Genomic DNA, 23,384 nt, shown 5'->3' with positions numbered 1-23,384 from the left:
ACAGCCCACTCCGCACCCCTGGCCTTGAGTCTGGGCTGGGGCCTGTTTCCCCAGCCAGGGCCTCTGGGAAGTCGGGCTTGGCTGACCTCTCTCTGCACCAGGCGGAGAGGGACATTTTGGAGCAGAACCTGGACGAGGCCCTGGAGAGCAAGCAGGAGCTAGTGGACCGCATCCATTCGCTACGGGAGCGGGCAGCGGCCGCGGAGAGGCAGCAGAAGCAGGTGACACCGTAGCCGCCCTCCTGGGACAGGCAGAGCCACCCTGGGTCTGCAGGCAGGGCTCCCTCATCCTTGCCAAGCAGGCTAGTTGTGCTTGTCCAGTTTGCTGGCACCTTCCGTCTGTTGCTTGGGCAGAGCCAGGTCAAGCCCTGACTTTGGCCAGCAGACAAGCGACGGAAGTTCGGCAGTATTTCGAGGATTTAGGGGGACCAGAGAGCAAGCCAGGGATTCAGTGGAGGGGAGAGCAGGGAGGAGGAGAGGGAGAGGGTGAGGCGGGGTGGGGGGAATCATAACATCAAGCAAAACACCCTGCATATGACATGCTGGTGCCTGAGCTCAGGACAGCAGGCTCCGGGCCGCAACCAAACCCACCCTGCAGAAACAGTGTGAATCCACCCACCTCCCCCGTGGGACCCCCTGTTCCCTGGCTCCCTGCCCTTCCCCCAGCCGGGCCCTCAGAGCCACTGACCTGCACGGCCCTGTCCCCTCTGTCCAGTACTGGGAGGAGAAGGAGCAGACCCTGCTGCAGTTCCGGAAGACGCAGGTGGACTGTGAGCTGTACAGGGAGAAGATGAACACCCTGCAGGGCCAGGTGGCCGAGCTGCAGAAGGAGCGCGACCAGGTACCCCTGGGGCTGGGCCAAGACGCACGTGCCCACCCTCCCTCCTCGCTGGCCCAGATCAGGAGCCCTGCCACCTCCACGGCCCCACTCTGAGTCTGGGTGAGGCTGAGGCTGCTGTTCAGGGGACGCTCTCGGCCTCCGCCTGTCCTGGATGGAGGCTGGTTCCAGACTGAGGGTCCCTTTCCTCGGTCCACACCAGGTCTCCTCACTCGCCACCTCTGCAGTGTGCCACCACACACCCTGCTTCATTCCTGGCACAGGACATGGAGAAAGTTCACCACAAATGGTGGCTCTCCTTAAACCCGCCCGGCACGTGAAGGAAGTGGCTGCACACGCGTCTCCCGAGCTCCCGCTGCTGCCTGCTGGCTGAGCTGGCAGGAGATGCCCACCAGCAACAGCGCTTTCTCTGGCTGAGGCCCCCTTGGCTCTTTGGCTCAGTCCCCTGACTATCCACCCGTCTGTCCGTTTGGCCCACAGGCGTACTCCGCGAGGGACAGAGCCCAGCTGGCCATTTCTCAGAGCCTGACGGAGAAGGACGCCCTCCGCAGAAGAGTCTTCGAGCTGACCGCCCAGGTCTGCGAGCTGCGCACCCAGTTCTGCAAGCTGCAGGCCGAGCCCGCCACAGGGGTGAGTCCTCCCTGGCCAGGAGCTGGTTCAGGGGGTGGCTTGTAGGTGGCAGGAAGGAAGCTGGGGAAGAGGAGCTGGAGCCCCGGCAGGGCCACAGCAGCCCTGGCAGGCTGTCCAGCGCTGACTCTGCCTGCCCGCTGGTTCCCACATGCAGGTAGGGCCGTGGTGTCTTGACCATGCCCACAGGCACGCCCAGCCTCCACTGCATCTCCTTTTCTGAAAATATCCGCAAGATGTAGAAGGGGAGGGCAGGCAGAAGGTTCCGGGCAGTGTAGAGTAGTGTGCAGGGTGGAAGTGGCCCGGAGACCGTGTGGGCAGCCATGCATAGACAACTTTCCAGAATGTCGGAGTCATGTCCAGGAGCAAGTAGCAGAGGCCGCTCTGCTCCCAGAGATCAGAGCCCTTGGCCAGGGTCTGCGGGCAGTGCTGCCCAGGCACCCTGGGCTGGGAGACTCAGCAGAGGTGCCGGGAGGGGTCGCCGCGGGAGCTTCTCTCCCGGGTGCAGAGTGGGTGGCTCTTCCTCCTCACCCCGACTAGGTTAGACGCTCAGCTATGGAAAAGGACAGACCCCAAAAGGCAGACCATGCTGATTCCGGGTGTGGAGTTTGGTTTCCCCTTCAGTTTTCTTTTCTTTCTTTCTTTTTTTCTCTCACTCCTTGGTTCTTGTTTTTCGTGGTGTTGGAGAGAACCCAGATGCCTGAGCATGCTAGGCAAGTGCGCTGTCACGGAACGGCACCCCCGTCACCCCCGAATTTCTGTGTGAAGTGTGAATAAACATCTATATGCAATTGTATTACACATTTATATAAATACACGTCTACACACGCACTCTCTAAAAGTCACCAGATGCCACTCCTCCAGCTTCTGGGTGGTTGACTCCGGACGTCCTTGCTTCCCCTGGAAGCCTATGAGAGAAGACTGCGGGGCAACGACCCACTGGAAAGCCCGGGCGCCCCAGGGAGCCTTCCTGAACTGATGAGCCCCTCTGGCCCCAAGCAGGAAGCAGAGGCCAGGGCGCCCTGCCCGCGGGGGAAGCAGCGGCTGGTGCGGATGCATGCTGTGTGCCCGGGGGTCGAGGGCAGCTGCCCCACCGAGGTAAGCGGTCCCCCTGCCACCCGGCTCTTCCAGCACGCCTGGCCCTGCCTCTTCCACCTGAACCCAGGGCTTCCCCACCATGGGGAGAGGTCAGTACCCCTGGGAGAGTTTCCCTCGGTGAGATCAATTCCCTGGCGGTTCCGAAGGCAGAAATCCAGAAGCAAAGGGTGTCGGCAGGGCTGCTCTCCTGACAGCTCTAGGGGAGGTCCTTCCTGCCTCTCCAAGCTTCAGCTGGCTCCTGGCCTCCTTGGTGGGTGACCACATCACTCCAGGCTCTGCCTTCATCTCCCTGTGTTGTGCCCTGCTGCACCTCTGGGTCCAAATTTCCCTTTTTTGAGAACATGTGTTAGTTAGCTTTCTAATGCTGCAAGAAAATGCCTGATATAATCAGCTTAATGGAGGAAAGGTTTATTTTGGCTCAGTTTCAGAGGTTCCGTCCATGGTTGCTTGGCTCTTCTTGTGGGGCCTGTGGCGAGGCAGCACATTGTGGCAGGGGGCGTGTGGTGGAGCAAAGCCGCTTACCTCGGAGTGGCCAGGAAGCAGCGAGGGAGAAAGGGCCCCTGGAGGGCTCGCCCCCAGTAACCTAGCTTCCCCCCTCCAGGCTGCACCTCCTAAAGGTTCCACCACCTCCAGTAGCACCGCAGGCTGGGGCCAGGCCTCCAGGGGACATTGCAGATCCAAACTATAGCACAGAGACCCAGTCCTGTGGGATTCAGGGCCCACTCTGATCCAGTCTGACTCCATCGTGGCTCAATTTCATGCAAAGATCCTAGTCCCAAATACGGGCACATTCACAGGTCACCAGTGGACGTGAACCTGGGGGTGCAGCTCTATTTGGCACAGAAGGCTCCTGGGTGTCCAGAGACCCACTTCGGTCTCTGGAACTTCAGGTCCCCAGCATCTGCTCACATCCTCTGGCAAAGCCAAGGGGTGGTCTCACTGTAGGGGCGTGTGGGTCTAGGACGCCCAGGGTGAGGCCGAGGTGCCCCTGCTAAGGGCTACCAGGAGCTGGGATGAGGACAGGAGACCAGCGGGAGCAGAGCCCCTTGGCCACTATGTCTGGCAGGCCTGGTGTCTCCTTCTTGGATGATCCCAGCAGGGAGCTTCTGACACTGTCCTGCACCCTAGAGGGCAAGTTGCTTAGACCCACCTGCTGGCCAACCTCCTGGAGAGTTGTGGGAAGCCAGGCGTCCCCCCAGAACCCTGAACCCACAAAGCAGGGGCAGCCCACGTTCCAGGCCAGGACTACACGGCCAGAGTCATCCAGGCCCCAAGCTGGGCTGGAGCACGCTTGGCCCTGTTGAAAGCCCTCACGGCCCCAGGTGTAGCACGTTCCTGGGCAACCATGGGAGGGACTGGGAAGTGGGGGACCTCCCCTCTCAGAACTGGCTCCCTCCCTCCTGCACCTATGATCTGGTGTTCCAGGGACCCGCTCTCAGCTTCCTCTGGGTCCCTCCAGTGCCTTAGCTCTGTTGCTCTGCCTGGAATGTGCCGCACACCCAGGCCCACCCATCTGGCTCCTCTGTCACTTCCTCCAGGAAGTCTGCCAGGGCTTCCCCGCCCTGCCCAGGTTGCCCACACCCTGCTGCAGCACCCTCCCTCACTGTCTGCATTTGCCCTTTGCTCCCCTACCCCCGGGGGCAACACCTATCTTCAGGGAGGGGTACGTTGACATGGGCAAAGGGCCTGGTGCATAGTAGGTGCTCAGGAAATTCTCAGAAAATGAATTCAGATCCACTCTGTCCACCGGTGTCCTCCCAGTGCCTGCTCTGAAAGCCCCTCTCCAGGAGTCCCCGCTCTGCCCTCACCAACAGCAACTCCGCCTCCCTGGGCCTTGGTTGCTTTTCACACGAGATGGGACAGGATGCACCAAGAGGCACCCAAGAGCCCAATGACACTAAGCACAGAGCAGCCACAGAGATCTGTTCGAGGACCTCGACCTCCACCTGCTTACCCTTCCTCCTGTGACCTCAATGTGCTCTCCTTTCCCTCCCTCGCCGGCTCTTGTGCTGCCACCTCCATGGCCCACCTCCAGGCCCAGCTCTGGTGGGACCTGGGCGCCACGTCCAGCCGGGAACTCGTGGACAGCTTCCGCTCCAGCAGCCCTGTGCCTCCCAGCCAGCAGTCCCTGTATAAGCGGGTGACAGAGGACTTCCAGGAAGACCCCGAGTCTTTAAGGTAAGAGGGGAGGCAGCCATGGGGTCCAGCTCAAAGGGGACATTGAGCTAGACCCTGGACCATCCGGGCATGGACACTGTGGCTTGGGAAGATGCTGGAGCCTCTAGGCCCCAGAGTGGGTGACATACCCGAGCGGCTCCTTGTGCTTCCCAGAGGCTTCCAGGGAATCTTGGAGGTGGACCCAGGAGCCCCTCCAGGGGCTAAGGGGGATGGCACAGACCTGGATCACGTGACCCTGGACAGGGCAGGTGAGTGCACTCGCCCTCTCTGACCTCTGTGGCATCACCCCTCCCAGGCCACAGGCTGAGCTGCAGGGCCACACGTGAGGCCACCCCAGGACTGGCAGATGGGGGTGAGCTTGACCTCAGCCTTGTCCACACTGCCTGGCCACTCGGACCAAAGCCCAGCTGCTCTCTGTTCACTGGGGCCTCTGTGCCTCATCTAGAGTCCAGGGGAGATATTCACAGCCCTGTCCGGCTCAGCATGTGTTCAGATAACCACAGACATGCGTGTCCCCACTGATCTACTCCTGACCTCCCAGGCGATCAGGAGAAAACTGGCTTCGGTTCCTAGCTGCTCCCGGCAGGGACACCTGCAGTCTGGACCCACCTGCTGGGAGCATCCTCCCTCTTGGGAATGGGTCTCTGAGGCTCATGATTCTCCTGGGGCTTATTCCTCATGTTTGTGATGAGACTGGTCCCTTCTCCTTCTCAAGTCTGTGGGCACTTGGGAATAGCCTTACCTGGCTCCCCACCCAGTAGTGCTTAGCTCCCGTCTGCAGCCACCAGGGGACGTGAGTGCCCCACACTGTTTTGCACAGGTGGCCTTGTGGTTCTGTGGGTCCAGGTAACAGAAACTTCACCTTGCAGGCTCAAACATGTTTTTATTTGTGAGAGTGGCAAACTGAGACGGCCCAGGGAGGCGAACGGGCTGGCTGTGAGGCCCTGGCCGGGAGGAGCGCGTTCCTCTGCTTTGCTTCTGTCAGGAATCTGCATCATGCCCCAGTTACATACACTCTTGGTGGCCTCGACCCCAGACCATCCAGAGTACACATGATTGATTTAATCTGGCTTTTTTATGCAATCATGAATAGATTTTTGCCTTGAGCTGGGCAGAGGCTCCTATGGCTAACAGCCGTTAGGTCTCCGCTGGTTCGCACCAGTTGTTTGCAGGATGAGTAGCAGACTTAAACCTCCGGGAACAGCCTCTGGTCACAGGCTGAAAAGTCAAATGCGGGAGCTTGGGGGCCAGGGGGCATCAAGTCCTCGAGCTCCCAAGGTGGAGGCCTGCCCGGGCCAGCTGGCCCCTGGGAGGCGCCAGACTGCAGTCGTGCAGAAAGGCCCCGATGGACAGGCAGGCCCAGCCAGGGTCCTGCCAGATTTGATTTTTAAGCAAAATAGAAATCCAGGTTCTGGGAGAAATGTCCCCATCTTCAGAGATGTTGGCAACTCGGGCAGATCCCCCGAGATGACCCTCCGATGCTAGGGAAGATCAGAGGAAGCACCGAGGCAGAGCGGGAGGAAGAGAAAGTCCAGTCTCAGCAAAGGGGGGGCCGAGGTCGTGGGGAGGGCGGAGGCCACACGGGTCAGCGGGGGCAGCAGTGGGGATGCTGAGGTGTGGCCGCTAAGCTCCCACTTTCCTCCCAGACCTTCCCCAGCCCGAGGGCAGCCCCCAGCTGTCCTCCAGGAGCCTGGACAGCCCTGAAAGGTGAGCAGCACCCGGGGACCCTCTGCCAACTGGGGAACCAAAGCCAGGATTTGCAAGAGCCCAGCGTGACCATGTCCTCTCACCGTGGGAAGGTGACAGCCTTTCCAGGGGGACAGGGTCATAGTGGGGAGAATTCCAGATGCTGGGGCTGAGGGGGTGCAATGGGGAAATGGCCTTGCCTGCCCCTGCCCTGGGCAGCACTGAGCTCCACATCTGTCCACTGCAGCCTTGTCCCTGTGCGGCGGAGGCCGGCCCGCAAGATCCTGAGCCAGGTCACAGTGCTGGCCTTCCAGGGACATGCACTGCTGGAGCAGATCAGTGTCATTGGTGGGAACCTCACGGGCATCTTCATCCACCGGGTCACTCCAGGCTCAGCAGCGGACGAGATGGCCTTGCGCCCAGGCACCCAGATTGTGATGGTGAGAGCGGGCGAGGCCCTGCCAGCTGCCAGCCTCCTGCTGGTCACGGTGGGGTGGGTGCGATGCAAGTAGATCCACAGCTCTGCCACACGGGCGCGGGTGCCGCCCTCATCTCTAGGCGAGGGCGGGGAGGGATGGCCAGCAACCCTCTCGGAGTCCGGCCTCTGGGAAACCTGGAGCTCGGAAACTGGTACTTCTCCAGGACGGGTGAGAAGGGACACGTGGGGCGGTTCTGAACAGCGGTCTTTTTTTCCCCTTCGGGGCTGGGGATTGAGCCTAGAACCTCGTGTGCTAGGCAAGCACTCCACCACTGAGCTGCGCCCAGCCCCAAACAAGGATCTTTTTTTTTTTTGGTACTGGGGATTGAACCCAGGGGTGCTTGACCACCGAGCCACATCCCCAGCCCTTTTCAGTATTTTATTTAGAGACAGGCCTTGCTAAGTTGCTGAGGCTGACCTTGAACTTGTGATCCTCCTGCCTCCGCAGTTTTCTAAAACGCATTTTCCTAAAACTTTTCTTCATTGTAAATGCACAAACCAGAAGAGAACGTAAACGTGCTGATCGAGTGTGTGCGGGGCAGGGAGGGTGAATTTGATGTGACCTTAAAAGAAGAATTATTAAACTTCAAGTATTAAAAAAAGCACCAAGAAACATGCAAATCAGGCCACACCCCTTCCCCAGGCTCACTGTGGGCCAGGAGGAGACAGCGGCTGGTGGGCCACAGAGAGGGGCCAGGCAGGGTGGGCCAGTGCCCCTGGGCAGGAGCGTCCTGGGAGCCTTTGCCACAGGGCATCCACAGCAAAGGGTCTCAGCTTGGATGGTCGCTGGCCAGCTCCCAGTAGGATGTCACTGGGATCCTTCACTCCACCCCTGGCAGAAGGTCTCCGTGACATTTCTACGGTCCTTGGAGTCCCAGCCGCCGGCTGGGTGGTAAAAGCCGCAGAGACCCTCTGGCACTGGAGACAGTGGCGGTGTCTTTTGGGACAGCTCAGTCCTAATGGCCTAAGACATTGCTTAGTTTTTATCTCATAGCAAAAAGATGCCCATTCTCCTAAACTTAACCCATGAGTGAGGTGGGCAGTGGAGGCCCCAGGGGGTGGGTCTTCACCCGTGGAGAAGGCAGAGGGGAGCCCTCCCATTGAGAGATCAGGACCAGGGATGCTGCTCAACACCCACAGTGCTCAGGACAACCCCCAGGACAAAGTGGATGAGCCCCTAGTGAGGAGTCTCAAGGCTGAGAAGCCCAGGTCTGGGACACTCCAGAATGTTCTAGAATGGAGGTCTATTTTTCCAGAGAGGAAACTGCCTATCACAAAGACCTTGTCTTCAGCGGCGAGGGGCTGGGTTGGTGGATGACCCTCAGGGCCCACCATCCTCACAGCTTCGAGGCCCGCCTCCCTGTCCTGCTGCACAGCCTTCCGCGAGGCTCCAGTGCTGTGGCTGTGCTTGGCCGAGGCTCATGGGCAGTTGGGGAGGTCAGAGGGTCTCTCTCCAGGGCTGCACCACACCTGCCCCAAGCACCTGCCCCAGCTTTCCTGAACTCAGAATGTGACCACAGAATCCTGGTCCAAAGTACTGACCCTGGCACTGCCCCTCAGGTGGATCACGGGGCGACAGAGCCCTCCTTCAAGGCCACCCTGGAGAACACGACTCTGGAGCAGGCGGTGGGGCTCCTCCGGAGGGTGGGTGGCTTCTGCTGCCTGTCGGTGAAGGTCAACACTGAGGGTACGGTGCTGCCCCTTCACTCCTGCTCACCCACCCAGCCCTGTCCCTGTCCTTAGGCCCATGGCTGTGCCACAGCCTGGCACCCAGGTCCCCCAGAGCCAGGGCTGCTCAGCCAGCTGTGCCCCGAGTCCCTGGGGTCCTAAGACAGCTGGAAGCCCCCCTCCACTGACTCTAGTACAGATTGTCTTTCCAGACACGGGGGGAGGGCCCTTATTTCTGCCCTACTTTGACATTCTAGAACCTTCCTTGTGTGTAGGCTCAGGAGCCTGAGCTCATCAGTCCCTCTCGTCCTCTTTTATCAGGTTATAAGAAGCTGGTCCAGGACCTGGAGGCCAAAGTGGTGACCTCGGGAGATTCCTTCTACATCCGGGTCAACCTGGCCATGCAGGCGAAGAGGCAGGGGGAGCTGCAGGTGCACTGCAATGAGGTCCTGCACGTCACAGACACCATGTTCCAGGGCCCTGGCTGCTGGCACGCCCACCGCGTAGACCCCTGCACCATGCGGGACGGGGAGCACGGTGCCATCCCCAACTACCCACGGTGAGAAGCTGTCCCAAGCCCATTCGCCCCAGAGAGGCCCGTGGGATGACACGCATGCTCCTGCAGCCCCTGCTCAGGAGCAGAGGGTGGGAGGAGGGACACTCCATGAAGGGCTCCTGCCAAGATCACCGCTGAGGGTCTCCTGCTGACAGCGCCCTCTCCCTGGACAAGGAGGGACCTGGGGTCATTCTAGCGCTCTAGACCCAGTGTTGGCACAACTCGCACTTGGTGCTGGGTCACTGGTGGCCTTCACACTCACGAGTAACGCCCCACGCCCAGTTGTGAGGCTCAAAAGTGTCCCCCACCTTGCCAAGTGTCCCCTGGTTTTCCCAGGACCCAAAGGCCTACATCCAGGGCTACCCCTCAGTCCTGGGGAAACTGAGCAAACGGTTGCTCCCCCTCCCCCGGGCATTGTCCAGGAGCGACCTGTGGGGACTCGGGAGGCTTGCGGGCACAGAGATGTTCCAGCCCAACACCTCTGGCCCCGTCCACTGTGAGTGCCCCAGCAGGCCAGGGAGAGGCTCCCGCTCTCAGTGCCATGCTGCCCGCGGTGCCGGGGTCCTTGGCCCTGGCCACTCATTGGAGTTCCCAGTTCTACCTCAGAACCACTGAGTGAGCATCTCGGGGGGGCGCGGGGTAGGCTTTGGAGTCTTTGCTAAGACCTGGGGACTGTGAAGGCTGCCGGAAGCCCAGCGGCAGGGCCACCTCTCCTGCCTGGTGCTCCTGGACGTGAGGGCAGCCACGGCAGCTGGGCAGGGGCTCTCCTTGTCCCTGCAGGGCTCAGCAGCAGCTCATCGCCCTGATCCAGGACATGACCCAGCAGCGCACGGTTGCCCGCAAAGTGAGGCCCCGGGTGGCTGTGAGGGGTGGGGTGCCGGCCAGGGGTCCTGGGGACAGGCTCTGGGCCGGGCAGCGTCGGTGTCCGGACTTCCAGACCTTCGCAGGGTCCGCTTGCCTGCCCGGCACCCTGTCTGCCTGCTATCTCCCCATCCTCCATCCCCTCCTTTCCTCTGAGGCCGGTGTCGTGTGCTCTCTGCACACAGCACTGGTGGGCTGCTGAGCACCCACGTGTCCCCGAGCAGCAGCTGGACGGTCCTGCCCGGAACCAGCAGTGCTTGGGTGTGGGGTCGCTTCTGTTCCCTCTGCCTTTTGCAGAGCTCTGCTTGAGGCTATCTACCTGGGGACCCTCCTGCCTGCCCAGTGGACACAGCCTGATGGCCAGACCACACTGGATCTGCTTGGGGGGGCGTGCTGCAGCGGGGCTGGGGAGGCTGGGCCCCGCCCACATTGGTGGCGCCGGCCACTCCTCCTTACCCGTCTCCCCCCATCCCTCCTGGCAGTCTTCTGGGGGAACTCAGAAGCTGGTGCGCATCGTCAGCATGGACAAGGCCAAGGAGGGTCCCCTGTGCTCGTCCTTTGATGAGGGCCAGGAGCCCAGCAGGGTGGAAGGTGAGGCCTGGGAGCTGGGCTGGCAAGGCCAGGTGGTCAGCTTGCTCGGGCCGAGGCCTCGCGTTCAGGCTATGGGGTTAGGTCTGCTTTTTAAGAATGGTGTTTGATGTCTACGTGCCCTTCTGGACGCCACTGAGCTATGTATCCGTAATGCCCTCCAAACCTACATGCCCTCCTCTGTGACCTGCCCCAGGGAAACGCCCCAGAGGCGGCTGGCGCCCTCATATCCACGGCTGTCTCTCTAGATAGTAAAAACTTGGAAACTACCAGTGGCCCCTGGGATGGTCATTCGGCCATCAGTGTGTGCACAAGGTCATGACAGAGATTAGCACAGACCCCTGAGCAGGAAAGATTGCACAATGAAGACCATCGGAAGTGAAGTTAGAGCAAGAAGAATCACTTTTGATTTATTTTCTCCCTGAAGCTTTCTTGCAGTACCTAGTACGAGATGGCTGTTGATGACAGAAGAGCAACATAAGCTTCTCAGGAGTGGAGGGAAGGGCCGGGGAGGAGGCAGGCTGAGGACCTGGAGCCCTGGGGCAGGCCTGGGGAAGGGGGCGGGGCTCCCCCAGATCCTCCGGAAGGAGAAAACCTTGCTCTGTGCTCCTTGAGCCGCTCTTACTGAGCCTGGAATCGAGGAAGTGCCTCGTGGGGCTGGGGAGGCGCCGCAGTGGTGCTAGACGGAGGCGGTCGTTACTCCAGGTGCTGGGCTCCGGGCTGCCGTGGCCTGGAGCCCCGCTCACCACCCCTCTCCTCCGCAGATGGCTCCAGCGTGTGCTTCTGGGCCGAGAGCTGCTTCACCCTGGCACCCTACAGCCTGGTGCACCCCCACAGGCCCGCCCGGCCCCGGCCCGTGCTCCTGGTGCCCAGGGTGGTCGGGAAGATCCTGAGCAAAAAGCTCTGCCTCCTCCAAGGGTTTAAGAAGTGCCCAGCAGGTGCGCTCTCACCTGGCCCTGCCAGAAAGGCCTGGCCTGCTCTCGAGGAAGCAGGGGCAGGTTACTGTGTAGTTTCCTAGGGCTGCTCTAACAAATGACCACACGCCGCGTGTTTAAAGAGACAGAAATTGTCCTCTGTGGTGGATTCTGTGGGAGGGGACGGAGCGAGCCAGGACTGGGCAGCTTCAGCGGGGAGCCGCCAGTCCCCAGGCAGCCGGTGGCTGTGCAAAGGCACAAGGCCTGAACCTCTGCAAGGTGGGTCGGGCGAGGCCAGGGGACAGTGAGTGGAAAGACCTGGTGGGCTTCATCTTTTGACGCCCGTCCTGAAAACAGAATAGGAGGCAGCTAGAGCAGAGCCCAGCGAGGGTCTTAGGGACCACTGGACCCCAGGGCCAGTGGAGGTGCTGGCAAAGCTGCAGCGGGGGAAGGGCCCCTGAGCCCCGCTGGCTGGCAGCCCCAGACCAGGGCTCAGGTGGAGGGGCGGCCAGGAAGAGGGCGGGTGCCGTCCTGAGGGTGGCCTGGCAAAGCAAGGCAAGCCACTCAGGAGGCAGCGTGGAGGGCTCCAGGGCTGCTCCCCGGCGTGCTCAGTTGCACAGCCGGGTCGTTCTCCACCGTGGGGGCGTTCTAGGGCTTGGCAGCACCCAGCCTCTTCCTGCTAGACGTCACAGCAGAGCTCTGCCCTAGCTGTGGCGGCTGCAAATGCCGCTGGATGAACAATGGGGATCTCAGGGGCTGAGGGGACGTCCAGCCATAAGAAGCTGGACATGTAGGTTTGGAGCTTCAAGTGCACACCTATCTGCTCATCCACCTGGTCTGTCCATCATCTTCCACCTCCCCACCCGCATCCCAACCCTGGTGGTGCTCCTGCCGTGTCCAGGTCTGGCACAGACTCCTCCTGGTGGGAAGAGCAAGACCGGCTTTCTGAAGGGGCCACCCTAGAGCTTCTCAGGCTGGCTGGTGGGCCCCCTGAGGACCCCTGTGCAGCCAGGTGTGTGAAGGTCCTGCCCAATGTCACCTCCAGAGTACTTGAGCCAGGAGGAGTATGACAGCTGGAGCCAGAGAGGGGACATCATCCAGGAGGGACAGGAATCTCATGGCTGCTGCTGGGTGACACGCCAAGCTGTAGAGTCCCTCATGGAGGAGGTAGGGGCCAGCCGGGGCTGCTCCAGGCACTGCAGCTCCCGCCTGGGCTGAGATCTGGGAACAGCCCCAGCCGGGTACTCCGTGGGAGGGACCCAGGTCCAGGAGACCTTGGGCAAGTCGACTCCTGAATCCTCGGCTACCTGGACTCAGGGGACTTAACAATGCATGAGTGAGATGGGGACGAAAATGCTCCCGGGCTGCAGGCTCCCCATAGACCACAAGGCTTCACTTCATACCTCCTCAGAGGCCCACGACCTTGACTCGACTCCTCCTTCCCTCTCCCCCAAAGAACACCCACGCCCTCCTGGACATCCGGTTGGACAGCGTCCGTGGCCTGCATCGCATGGACATCTACCCCATCATCATCCACGTCTCCATCAATGAGAAGAATGCAAAGAAACTCAAGTAGGTGCACCCTGGGGGCTGGCAGTGGAGTCTGGACGGGCACTGAGCTTCAGGAGGCCAGGTCTGTGCCTCAGGACCAGCTAAGGGGCTTCCAGAGCTCAGGCTGCCCTGGCCCTGGAGTGCTTTGTCCCACTTCAACCTCAGGATGAAGGTCGAGCTGCCCTCCTCCAGGAGAGCCTGCCGACTGCCCTCGCTCAACTGCCCCCATTGGTGGAAATTATTCTGGGGTCCAGTCCTATAAGCTTTTGTTTGTTTGGTACCAGGGATTGAACCCCAGGTGCTTAATCACTGAGCTCTGTCCTTTTAGTATTGTATTTAGAGACAGGGTCTCACTAAGTTGCTCAGGGCCTAAGTTGCTAGGGCTGGGCTTGAACTTTTGATCCTCCTGCCACAGCCTCCCAATCTGCTGGGAATACAGGTGTGTGCCACCACACCTGGCTCAGTCCTAGCTTCTTTATGAGGTCCCCTCAGGTGGGTCACTGTCTGCATCCAGGGGATCTGGGCAGGTGCCATGCCTCTGGCTCTCTACTGGGGAGCCAGGTGACCTTGCTCTGCCCTGAAGCCTCATATCTCTGCCACACAGGAAAGGCCTGCAGCGGCTTGGCACCTCGGAGGAACAGCTCCTGGAGGCAGCCAGGCAGGAGGAGGGCGAGCTGGACAAAGCCCCCTGCCTGTACAGCAGCCTGGCCCCCGATGCCTGGAGTGACATGGACGTCCTGCTGGGCTGTGTCCGCCTGGCCATCGCAGATGAGCAGAAGAAGGTGGTGTGGACGGAGCAGAGCCCCTGCTGATGCTGACAAAGCCTTCCGGGCCTGAGGACCCTGTGTGCTGTGAAGGCTGTCCTCTCCTTTACTCAGCCTTGGGGCACAGCTGGCAGATCAGCATGCGGGCCTGGCTCCCCCGCTGGCTGGGGTCTCACTTTGCACCCTCACCACATGAGAGGCACCAAGAGTGGTCACCTATACCCACTAAGTGTGTGAACCCTGCACCCTTCGCCAGGGGCATGGGCTGAACTGGAGACCCTAAGAACACTTGCATTGTTTGGGGGGCTCTCTGGAGTCTGGGGTCCCAGGCCTCTTGGGATAACTGGATAAACTCCTGATCTGGTCACGGGTTGCCCTTCCTTTCACATTTCAAGGTATCACAGCGACTCTCCCAAAGCCTCTGGAGCAGCCAGCTGGGACCCTCAGTGTCCCCAAGGTGGCTGCCACCCCTACCCAGGGCAGAGGCACAGACCCCGTGCACCATGCCCCTGGTTGACTTTTCTCAGCTCCTGATGGCTGAGAGCTGTGTCAGTCCCCCTAGGTCACAGACCCCTGTGTGCTCACCTGTAAATAAAGTTCCTGAAACAGTATTCTCAGTGAGTCTGTGCCTGGCAGCCTCCATGCCCCAGACTGTTGGGCAAGGGCCCCCCACCCGGGTTTGACTCACCTCCCGGACTACTGAATACCATTTTGAAAAAGTGTCCCTGGATCAGGACATCGACCTGGAATTCAGGTTGCTATTATCATAGATGAGCCCAGAAAGTGGATTCCACATATTTTACCAAAACACAAAGCTTCTGCAGCGCTCAGGCCGTGGTATCCTCCCCTCCAGCCCCACGGGGAGTGGACTGGAGGAACGGAACCCCTCTAGATAGAGGGAGAGGCCCTCTTCCGAGTTTCTCAAGGCTGAGTTTCTGGGCAGGCAGAGGCAGGATGGGGACGGAGCCAGACCCTGGTGTCACACAAGAAGCATCCCAAGCCAGAGGGCGCCCTTTCATACCTCCTCCTAGGCACTCTCTGCCCAGCAAGGCCCCAGGACGAAACCTGTCTCTGTTAAGAATCAGTGGGAACCCCCTGGGGCAGATCCGGGACTGTGGGCAGAGAATGGCAGGGAGGCCATGGAGGGGCGGTCAAGGCCTCCTCGAGAGTCAGGTGGACAAGGCCAGATGTCCGGCTCCCTCCAGTGAAGGGGTCAGAAACACACCTGGTGCCAAGCACTAAATAGGGTCCCCACTCTGCCCCTTTATCTTGGATCCCCAAGTCCACCCTGAAAGCATGGGCTGGGGATCTCGCCCTGTCCCAGGCGGCCCCCAGCAGTTCCTGTGCCAGGGCACGACTCAGACACAGGACAGCCGTGTCCCCACGGGGTCTCCCCTTCAGGAGAGGAGTGCTGGGAGCGGGCTGCTCTTCCCTCCGCGTCCAGGAGGGGGCGGTGTGCGCGCTGGGGACGTCACAGCTCGTTGTGGAGGGGCCGGCACGGCGGGGAAAGCTTCTCCTCCAGGACCCCGTCGGGGGCACACACCCAGGGGTCCTGGGTCTCCCACTGCCACTTGGTCAGGTGGGCCTTCAGCAGCTCCAGGACCTGGGCGAAGCGCGGGTCGGCAGCCAGGTTCTGGGTCTCGCGGGGGTGGTGGCTGTCATCGTAGAGCTCCCAGCGCTCCCGGTAGTAGTAGTGGTGCAGGTCCTTGTACCAGCCAGTGGGCTGGCCGGCCACGGTGCGGTTCAGGAGGTCCTGAAAGGTGGGCGAGACGTAGAGGTCCTGGTCCACGGGGAAGGGCATCCTGAAGCCCAGGTTGTGCACCAGGCGGAAGTTCTGGTGGCGCACTGAGCGCATGGGGTAGGACATGGTGACCTCGTGGTGGCTCTGGCTGCCAAAGACGGTGGCCCAAAGGGGCTCTGCCTCTAGTGCTGGCAGGAGGGACCGGCCTGTGAGCTGGATGGTTTTGGAGCCAAAGATGGTATAGCTGGGGTAGGGGAGGGAGAACCAGTCCAAGATGGTGGGCGTGAGATCTGGAAGGAAAGGAAGGGGCACCTCAGGAGGGTCCCTGCAGGGCGGAGCCCAGGGGAGGCGTCTAAGCCACCTTGAGGCAAACTGCCAGCAAGATTTGGGACACAACCTCAGGGACCTGGTGATAGTTAGGGTCCTTCTAAAATCCTGCAGACCAGGAAGGCATGCCCCAGGCAGGGAGGGCCTGTCCACGCACCTGCCATGGTCACAGCATTCCCTGGCTCATGGTCTGGGGCGAAAGGAGACACAGGCCATGAGCTGGAGGGAACCAGGTGCACCGCGGCCCTGACCAGCCCGCCCAGAGCTCAAGAGCAGAGGGCAGTGTATGACCAGCTCCCGCCAGGGCCTAGCTCTCCTTGGCCTCTCAGTTTCCTGCACCTGTGGTGCTGTCTACTCAGCTGCAATGTAGCGCTTGAGATGAGCAGGGTCACCAGGGGCCCGGTGGGTCACCGTGCTTCTCAAAGTAGGGCCCTGGGCCCACAGCTCTGGCATCACCTGGGGACTTGTCAGGCACTCAGGGTTGGGATCTGGGTATTAACGAGCACGCCAGGCCATCCTGGTAGTCATCTGTGGACGGGGGTGGCTGTCCCTTCCTGCCCAGGTGTTGGCAGCACCGCTGGGTGACAGCCGCAGAGCCAGGCCTGGCACGTGGCAGTCCGTCAGCACGTCACTTCCACCCCTCCCCTGCAAAGGCAGACTCGGCCTTACCTAGGAGGCTCACGAAGGCCTCGCTGACCTGGCCCCAGCGCTGCCGGTGCTCTGGAGATGACACCAGCAAGGGCTCTGCAGTGCCCGGCCAGTACAGGTTGGTCCTGCCGCTGGGGAAGGGGATCCCATTGTCGGACGTGAAGATGACCAGGGTGTCGTTCAGGACGCCAGCTCCACGCAGCTCCTCAAGCACAAGCCCGATCCCTGTCAGGGCACAGGGCACAGGCTCAGCAGCAGGCGCCACGGGGACGGGGAAGGCGTCATTAAGTGGCCACTGCGTTCTGGGACTTTCGGGACCTTCAAATCCTGGGGTTGGGCCAGGACGTGAGCATGCTGGCCAAGCACTCTACCACTGAGTGGCAGACCCAGAGCCCCTGTGGCCCTTCCTGACAACCCAGGCCTCTTGCCCAGGGGCCTGGTCATCCCTGGTCACCACTGTCATGCCCAGGCAGCTGCTACTGCCCCACACTGGTTTCTGAATTTTCTGGACTTCTGTATCCATCCAGTGAAGCAAAGAGGGGCAGCATGAGCAGCCGCTGGAAGATAGGGTTTTCTTTATACCTCCATTACCAGGGCCCCCAAAGGCACCAACAGAGACAGGGTAAAAGGACCCACCTCCTAGAGCAGGCTGAAGGTGCACCCCCTAAAGATACGTCCATCCCCACCCTGAGAATGTGACCTTATTTGGAAAAAGGACTTTGCGGATATAAGTTAAGAGGACAAGATCATCCTGAAGTCCCCAGGTGGGCCCTAAACCCAATGACAAGGGTGCTTGTAAGAAGAGAAGAACAGCAGGGAGGGCCACAGAGGTGGAGGCTGGAGTCTCGGCGATGCTGCCATAGCAGAGGGACCCCAAGGGCTGGACAGTCAAGAAGGCCCCAAGCCTTTGGAGAGAGCACGGTCCTGGAAGACGGTCACTTTTGACTTCTGGCCTCCAGGAGATCACACTCTTCTGTTGTCTTAAGCACCCCCGTTTGTGGTCCTTAGTTACAGCAGCCACCAAAAAATCCACACACCTCCCGAGTCCACGTTGGCACAATCCAGGCAGCTCCAAAGCCCTGACCCTGATCCGTGGCTGGGAGAGTATCGGGAGTCCTCACTTAGCTTGGGACGCCTGGGGGCCTGGCCTCAGAGTGGGCCGAGGTGACCCTAGACACGGGCTGCCTGAGCCTGCCTGAGCCAGAATGCAGGTCCTGCAGGCCTGGCCCAGGACCTGGGCCTTCCACACTGACGCTTGCCTACACTCTGCTGCGGGGGGCCCTCCTCTGCTGAGCCCAGCCCGGACAGGGTCCCAGCCTGGGCAAACCCCATTGTGGGCGTTCCCGGAACCCACCTTGGTCCATCCGGCCGATGGTGGTGTACTGAGCAGCCAGGTCAGCTCGGGCTGCTGGGGTGTCAGGGACGAAGTAAGGCACCTGGAGAGGTTAGAAGGGTAGTAAGTCAGGCTCAGGTGGGCACCCACCACTGAAGTGGGGTAGGAGACAGCGGTGCCAGCCTCCCCCCGGGGCCTGCCACCACTTTCCTCCTGTGCATGGATCAGGGAACAGCCTCGCTCTGGAGGGAGCACATTGTGTCTCCAGGGCTCCCTGCGGCCCCACGGAGGGGACCTGGACCCACTGAGGCAGAGGTCTCCTGCATGCTAACGTCACATCGTCTGAGGCAAAGGCCCTGAACAGGGCAGGGTCCTGGGTTCAGGGCTGGTCATGGCAAGGACCCCTCCTACCAGCACATCCTGAGGGTCGTAGGTCTGGGGCGTCCAGTCTGGGATGCGCCCCATGCCGCTCTCCCCGTTGCCGAACTTCTCGCAGAAGGCTCCGTACTGGGGCTGCGAGTGCCCACAGCGGTGGGGGTCGTGGAAGGCAACGTAGAGGAAGAAAGGCCTGGATGTGGGGAGTCAAGGTCAGCAGGTGGACCAATGCCTTGGCTTTGCACCCTGGAGAGCCCTGTTCCTCTCTAGGGGACACCCTCTTGGCTTTGTCTGCTCCTCTATCTGAAGGTTTCCATCACCCTCTCTGCCTCCATTTCCCCACGTTCCTTCTCCCTCTGCCCAGACCTCACTGAGCGTCTGGGACCTTCTCTCCCAACCCATACCAGCTGTCTGGGGACTCCAGGAATCCCCGCTGAAGATGCTGGGATGTGTGTCCAGAGTAGCCACGGAGATGCAGGGCCTCCCCGTACCTGTCGTCCTGAGTCTGCAGGAACTTGCGGACCAGCAGCTTAATTCTAGTGATGTTCCGCCCCACCTGGAGCACAGAGTCATTCTCCTCTGTGTACGCGAAGTCAAAGGGGTACACCGTCTCCGGCCCTACGTGCTTCTTCCCGATGATGCCTGGGGGTGGGCAGAGGCTGGTCCAGGGTCCCCTCTGTCCCCTTCTCCCCCCTCAGCCCTCAGCGTGCTGTAGCCCCTGGTTGGTTCTTGTGCAGCCAGGTCCTTGGGGCGAGTGTCCAAGGCAGGATGCAGGGTGGCTCAAGGGCAGACCTCCCGGGCTGTGACTTCTCCCTTAGGGCAGAGGGGGCCAGCAAGGGGCCAGCGTCTGCCCGGGGGCATGGCGCCTCACCTGTGCGCACGCCGGCCTGGCTGAGCAGCAGCGGCAGGCTCCGCACCTTCTCGAAGGAGCTGAAGTGGTGCACGTCCTGGTGCAGGCCGTACATGCCGTTCTGGTGCTGCGGGAGGGACTCTGTGAGGCCAGGCCCCAGCTCCCACTCTCCGCGGCTTGCCCACGCCCCTCTTGGGTGGTCAGCACCCTGGGAGACCTCCTCCCCATCCTGCTTCTTGCCCACCAGCCCCTCTGGTGAGGGCAGGGCAAGGGCAGGAGGAAGAGAACCTGGCGGGGCCCATGACAGGTGGCCTTCACTCTCCTCCTTGTGAGCATCTGCACCTTCCACCTTTCCACTATGATCACACGGTGCAGAGGAAAAGAACGTTTTTTGTTACTGCCTTCATTAGCTAGCCATTTTATATTGTAAAAGAAATCGTACGGGGCTGGGGATACAGCTCGGTTGGCAGAGTGCTTGCCTCACATGCACAAGGCCCTGAGTTCAATGCCCAGCACCGCAATAAAAAGAAATCATATGTGCTAAAACCTCAGACTGTCTAGAAAGAGGGACGGGGAAAGGAAGAAATGGAGAGCCACCGCCCCTTCCCGCCAAAGAGGGACTTCTCAGGAGACCCCTGCATGCGCCTGCTCTCAGCACCAGCCTCCCCAAGGGAGGTAAGGGGAGCACACACTTGCTCAGGACGAGGGACTATCACAAGATGCACACCCAGGACGAGAGCCCAGATGCCCACGTTCACGCAGCGCTAGTCACAACGGCCGGGGTGGAAGCAGCTGGCGTGCACACCAAGAGAATGAAAAGGTACAACGTGGCCTCGAAAGAGGGCCATTCTGACACATGCTGCAATGGGGACGAACCTCCGGGACACGCTAAGTGAAATCAGCCGCTCACGGAAGGACGAATGTTGTGCGGTTCCACCTACGTGAGTCCCTAGTTGTCAAATCCAGACAGAAAGCAGAGGGGGGTGCTAGGGAGGGTGGGAGCACCGGGGGTCGGTGTTCCACAGGGACAGGGCCTCTGTTTGGGAAGAGGAGCAAGTTCTGAAGACGGCCAGGTGACAGCTGTGCACTGTGAAGGCACACCCTGGTGCCAGGGAATAAACAGCCACATCAGCCAGGCACGTGGCCACGCCGTCCTCCCAGCTACTAGGAAGCTGAGGCAGGGGACTGCAAGTTCAAGGTCAGTCTGGCAGCTGAGCAAGACCTGCCTCAAAATAAAACTGGAAAAAGGGCTGGGGGTGCGGCCCAGGGGCAGAGCACTCGCCTAGCATGTGTGAGGCCCTAGGCGCCATCCCCAGCAGCGCGAATAAATAAACACCAGGGTGTCAAAGTTCTGTGCTTCTTACAATAAAAAGAGCGGGTGCCTTGACGGTGCAGAGCCTGCACCGGGGAGCGCCCCACGCGGGAGGCAGGAGCCCGCTGAGTGTGCGGACCCCCCTCCGGCCTGTGACCCAGTCCTGCTGTGCGGCCCCCTTACAGGTGAGGACACAGGCAGAGAGGGAAGAGCCTGTAGCCAGCGCTGATCAGCGTGGGGTCTGCCCCAGACGCCGTGCCTGCCCGGGGGATGGGGAGGGGTGGCAGCACCCTAGGGAGACGGGGGAGGCCTGGGCCCTGGGCAGGGTCTTCCCCCCGGTGGCCCTCACCTGGGGCAGGCCTGTGAGGAGGCTGGCGCGGCTGGGCGAGCAGCTGCTGACCGAGGTGAAGGCGTTGCGGAAGACGAGGCTGCGGTGGGCCAGCGCGTCCAGGTGAGGGGTGGCGATGGCGCTGTTGTTGTACACGCCACTCTCAAAGCCTCCATCGTCCGCTGGGGAAGGCAGGAGACAGAGGACGTGGGGGCTGGGCCAGAGGGACAGCGTGAGGGCGTGGGGGAGATGGTCCTGCTGCGAAGGCTTGGGCCACAGATGCCGAGGAGGGCAAGGCGCCCAGCGGGCAGGACTTCTGAGTGGCTGGTACCAGGCAGGTGCACTATCGAGGGCACGTGACACCCAGGCAGGCGTGGCACCTCACATGTGACACTGGGCAGGCGTGGCACCTCACACGTGACACTGGGCAGACGAGGCACCTCACATGTGACACCCAGGCAGGCAGACACGGCACCTCACACGTGACACCCAGGCAGGTATGACACCTCACACGTGACACCCGGGCAGGTATGATACCTCACACGTGACACCCGGGCAGGTATGATACCTCACACGTGACACCCGGGCAGGCGTGGCGCCTCACACGTGACACCCGGGCAGGCGTGGCGCCTCACACGTGACACCTGGGAGGGCCTGACACCATGTGACACCCAGGCAGGCATGATGGCCCACACCGGACACCCAGGTGGGCCCGACACCCTGGCAGGCACAGTAGCAGGCATGATGCCTGGGTGGAAGGCAGGCAGGCTGAGACCCAGGCGGGCATGGTATCCAGCAAGCATGGCACCCAGGTGGGGTGATGATGAAGGAGCATGGTTCCCCAGCAACATGCCACCTGTGGGGCAGGATAACCCAACAAGCTTGACATCCACGTGTGCAGGACACGCCAGCAGACGTGCAGCCAGGCACGCTACCAAGAGGCTGCTGATGCACAGACGTGGCAGGCTGCTAGGCATCCTGAGCTCCGCAGCTGCACGAGGCAGAGGCCAGGAGAGCCACACCCAGGGCCCCTCCGAGGATCTGCCTGTGCGCATCCCACTCTGCCTCTCACTGATACACATCCCCTTCCCCAAAGGGATCACGACCATGAAGCAACTGAAGCCCAGGGGTGAGATGCAGCGCCCAAGACCACACAGCTGGGCAGCAGGCAGTGGGGACAGGCCTCCCAGCTTCTGTAGCCACACTAAGCTTCTTCCTCTGCTCTGGGAACCCCAGGGCAACACCCTCTACCTGTGAACAGAGGTGAATGGCCAACATCCCACTGGACCACCATCCTCCATCCTGCTGGACATACTGGGCACGAGCTGATGGCAGCCCAGCAGCCTGGGAGGGTGGTTCAGCATGCTAGGGCCCTGCCACAGCCTAGGAGGAAATACTGCCCTGGTTCAAACCCACTCAGGTATCTCAGCACGTGGCTGTGACCTGCTTCCTGACTGACACAAGTCCACCTCAGATTCTTATGTTGAAGCCCTAACCCCAATGTGATTGTCTGTTGACAGGGTCTTTAACGAGGGTTAAATGAGGTCATAAGGGTGGGGCCAAATCTAAGGACTGAGGCCTTCCCCTACCATGTGAGGACACAGCAAGAGGGTGGCTGTCTGGAAGACAGGAAGAGACCCTCACCAGAACCTGAACTTGTTGGCATGGGCCCCTAAGAATCATGAGAAATAAGTTTCTGATTGTGAGACGCTGGTCTTCGGCTCCTTGTTCCTGCAGCCCAACATAAGGCAGGACCTAACCCTGGGGCCACATTGTCTGGGCTCTGGAAGGTTCCAGCACTAATCCCAGTCTGGGCAGGATAGATCCCTAGGCAGACTCCTCCTGCCCCTGAGAGGGGGGCTGACAAGAGAGCTGTTTACCTTACAGTTAGCTGAATAGCCTGCCCCAGACCACAAAGTTAATCAGAGTGAGCCTGGCAGGAAGCCAGACCTCAAAAGGGTTTGGGGGGTCACATGCCAGTCCTGGTCACCCAAACCGGAAGTCTCATGAGCAACAGGGCCTGCAGGAACTTGGGGTTTCTGAGCCGGTGTGTGGGCTGTGGGGGCCTGTGCCACAGCTTTGGGGTCTGAAAAGGGAAGGTCAAGTTCACAGGGGGCAGAGGGGGCACCTGCAGGTCTCTGGTAGCCCTCTGGGCCTTGTCAGCCCCTGAGTTCTGCATAGTTGCCCAGCTGGTTCTTCTGGGGGCACATAAGGTAGCCTTGGCTGCTCGGAGTACAGGTGGGGGTTTGCAAGATCAGATGGGGATGCGGGGGCAGAGGAGGGGATACTGAGTGCGCGAGCCGACCCTTCCGGACCCCACCGCACTCTCCTCGGAAACAACCAGAGTTTGGGGACAGCAGTGAGGAGCGATGTGGTGGGAACGGCAGTGGCTCTGTAGAGCCGGGGACGCTAGGGTCAGCACTGAGCACTGGTGGGAAGAGGGCAAGTGGCCGCTTTGCGGGGCAGCAGCACGTGGCCGTGGGACAGTAGTGCCCAGGTGGCTGCACTCACCGAGGATCAGCAGCACGTTCCGGGGGCGTGCCCGGCAGAGTCCCAGGACCAGCAGCAGAGCGCAGCAGGCGGGCCCGGGGCCGTGCATGGCGACAGCAGGTCCGCGGGCTCTGCCGGGTCACGGGCTCCGGCTCCGCCCCGCCCCGCCCCTCG

The 23,384-nt window shown here is 61.1% G+C and overlaps 2 protein-coding genes across 8 annotated transcripts in view; one reads left to right on the top strand and one right to left on the bottom strand.

Annotated features, from left to right (window-relative positions):
* Card14 (caspase recruitment domain family member 14) overlaps positions 1-14,417 on the top strand; it is a 28,679-nt gene extending 14,262 nt beyond the window's left edge. For 3 of the 6 annotated variants that reach the window (XM_047545956.1, XM_047545957.1, XM_047545954.1), the window contains exons 6-21: positions 102-221; positions 715-840; positions 1,318-1,467; positions 2,467-2,562; positions 4,598-4,740; positions 4,894-4,988; positions 6,387-6,447; positions 6,674-6,866; positions 8,465-8,591; positions 8,894-9,131; positions 9,909-9,972; positions 10,472-10,580; positions 11,342-11,515; positions 12,537-12,658; positions 12,903-13,063; positions 13,647-14,417. In XM_047545956.1, coding sequence (XP_047401912.1) covers positions 102-221; positions 715-840; positions 1,318-1,467; positions 2,467-2,562; positions 4,598-4,740; positions 4,894-4,988; positions 6,387-6,447; positions 6,674-6,866; positions 8,465-8,591; positions 8,894-9,131; positions 9,909-9,972; positions 10,472-10,580; positions 11,342-11,515; positions 12,537-12,658; positions 12,903-13,063; positions 13,647-13,854 — 2,187 coding nt within the window. In that variant the 3' untranslated portion in view covers positions 13,855-14,417. The other 3 variants (XM_047545955.1, XM_047545958.1, XM_047545959.1) reach the window with 3 other exon arrangements.
* A 144-nt stretch (positions 14,418-14,561) lies between these two features.
* On the bottom strand, positions 14,562-23,363 carry Sgsh (N-sulfoglucosamine sulfohydrolase). 2 transcript variants are annotated; one of them, XM_047545960.1, is made up of 8 exons: positions 23,232-23,363; positions 20,742-20,902; positions 19,102-19,207; positions 18,722-18,872; positions 18,267-18,423; positions 17,877-17,958; positions 16,544-16,747; positions 14,562-15,837 (listed from the first exon to the last, which is right to left on the bottom strand). In XM_047545960.1, the coding sequence occupies exons 1-8, from the start codon at positions 23,317-23,319 to the stop codon at positions 15,278-15,280; spliced, it is 1,509 nt and encodes a 502-aa protein (XP_047401916.1). In that variant the 5' UTR covers positions 23,320-23,363; the 3' UTR covers positions 14,562-15,277. The 2 variants fall into 2 exon arrangements, with proteins under 2 accessions (XP_047401916.1, XP_047401917.1); XM_047545961.1 differs by having other exon boundaries at positions 15,317-15,559.
* Positions 23,364-23,384: the final 21 nt, after the last annotated feature.

Source organism: Sciurus carolinensis, chromosome 3, assembly GCF_902686445.1.
Source record: "Sciurus carolinensis chromosome 3, mSciCar1.2, whole genome shotgun sequence".
Taxonomy (NCBI): domain Eukaryota; kingdom Metazoa; phylum Chordata; class Mammalia; order Rodentia; family Sciuridae; genus Sciurus; species Sciurus carolinensis.
The sequence above is the reverse complement of the archived record's forward strand: the minus strand, read 5'-3'. Positions and strand labels throughout refer to the sequence as shown.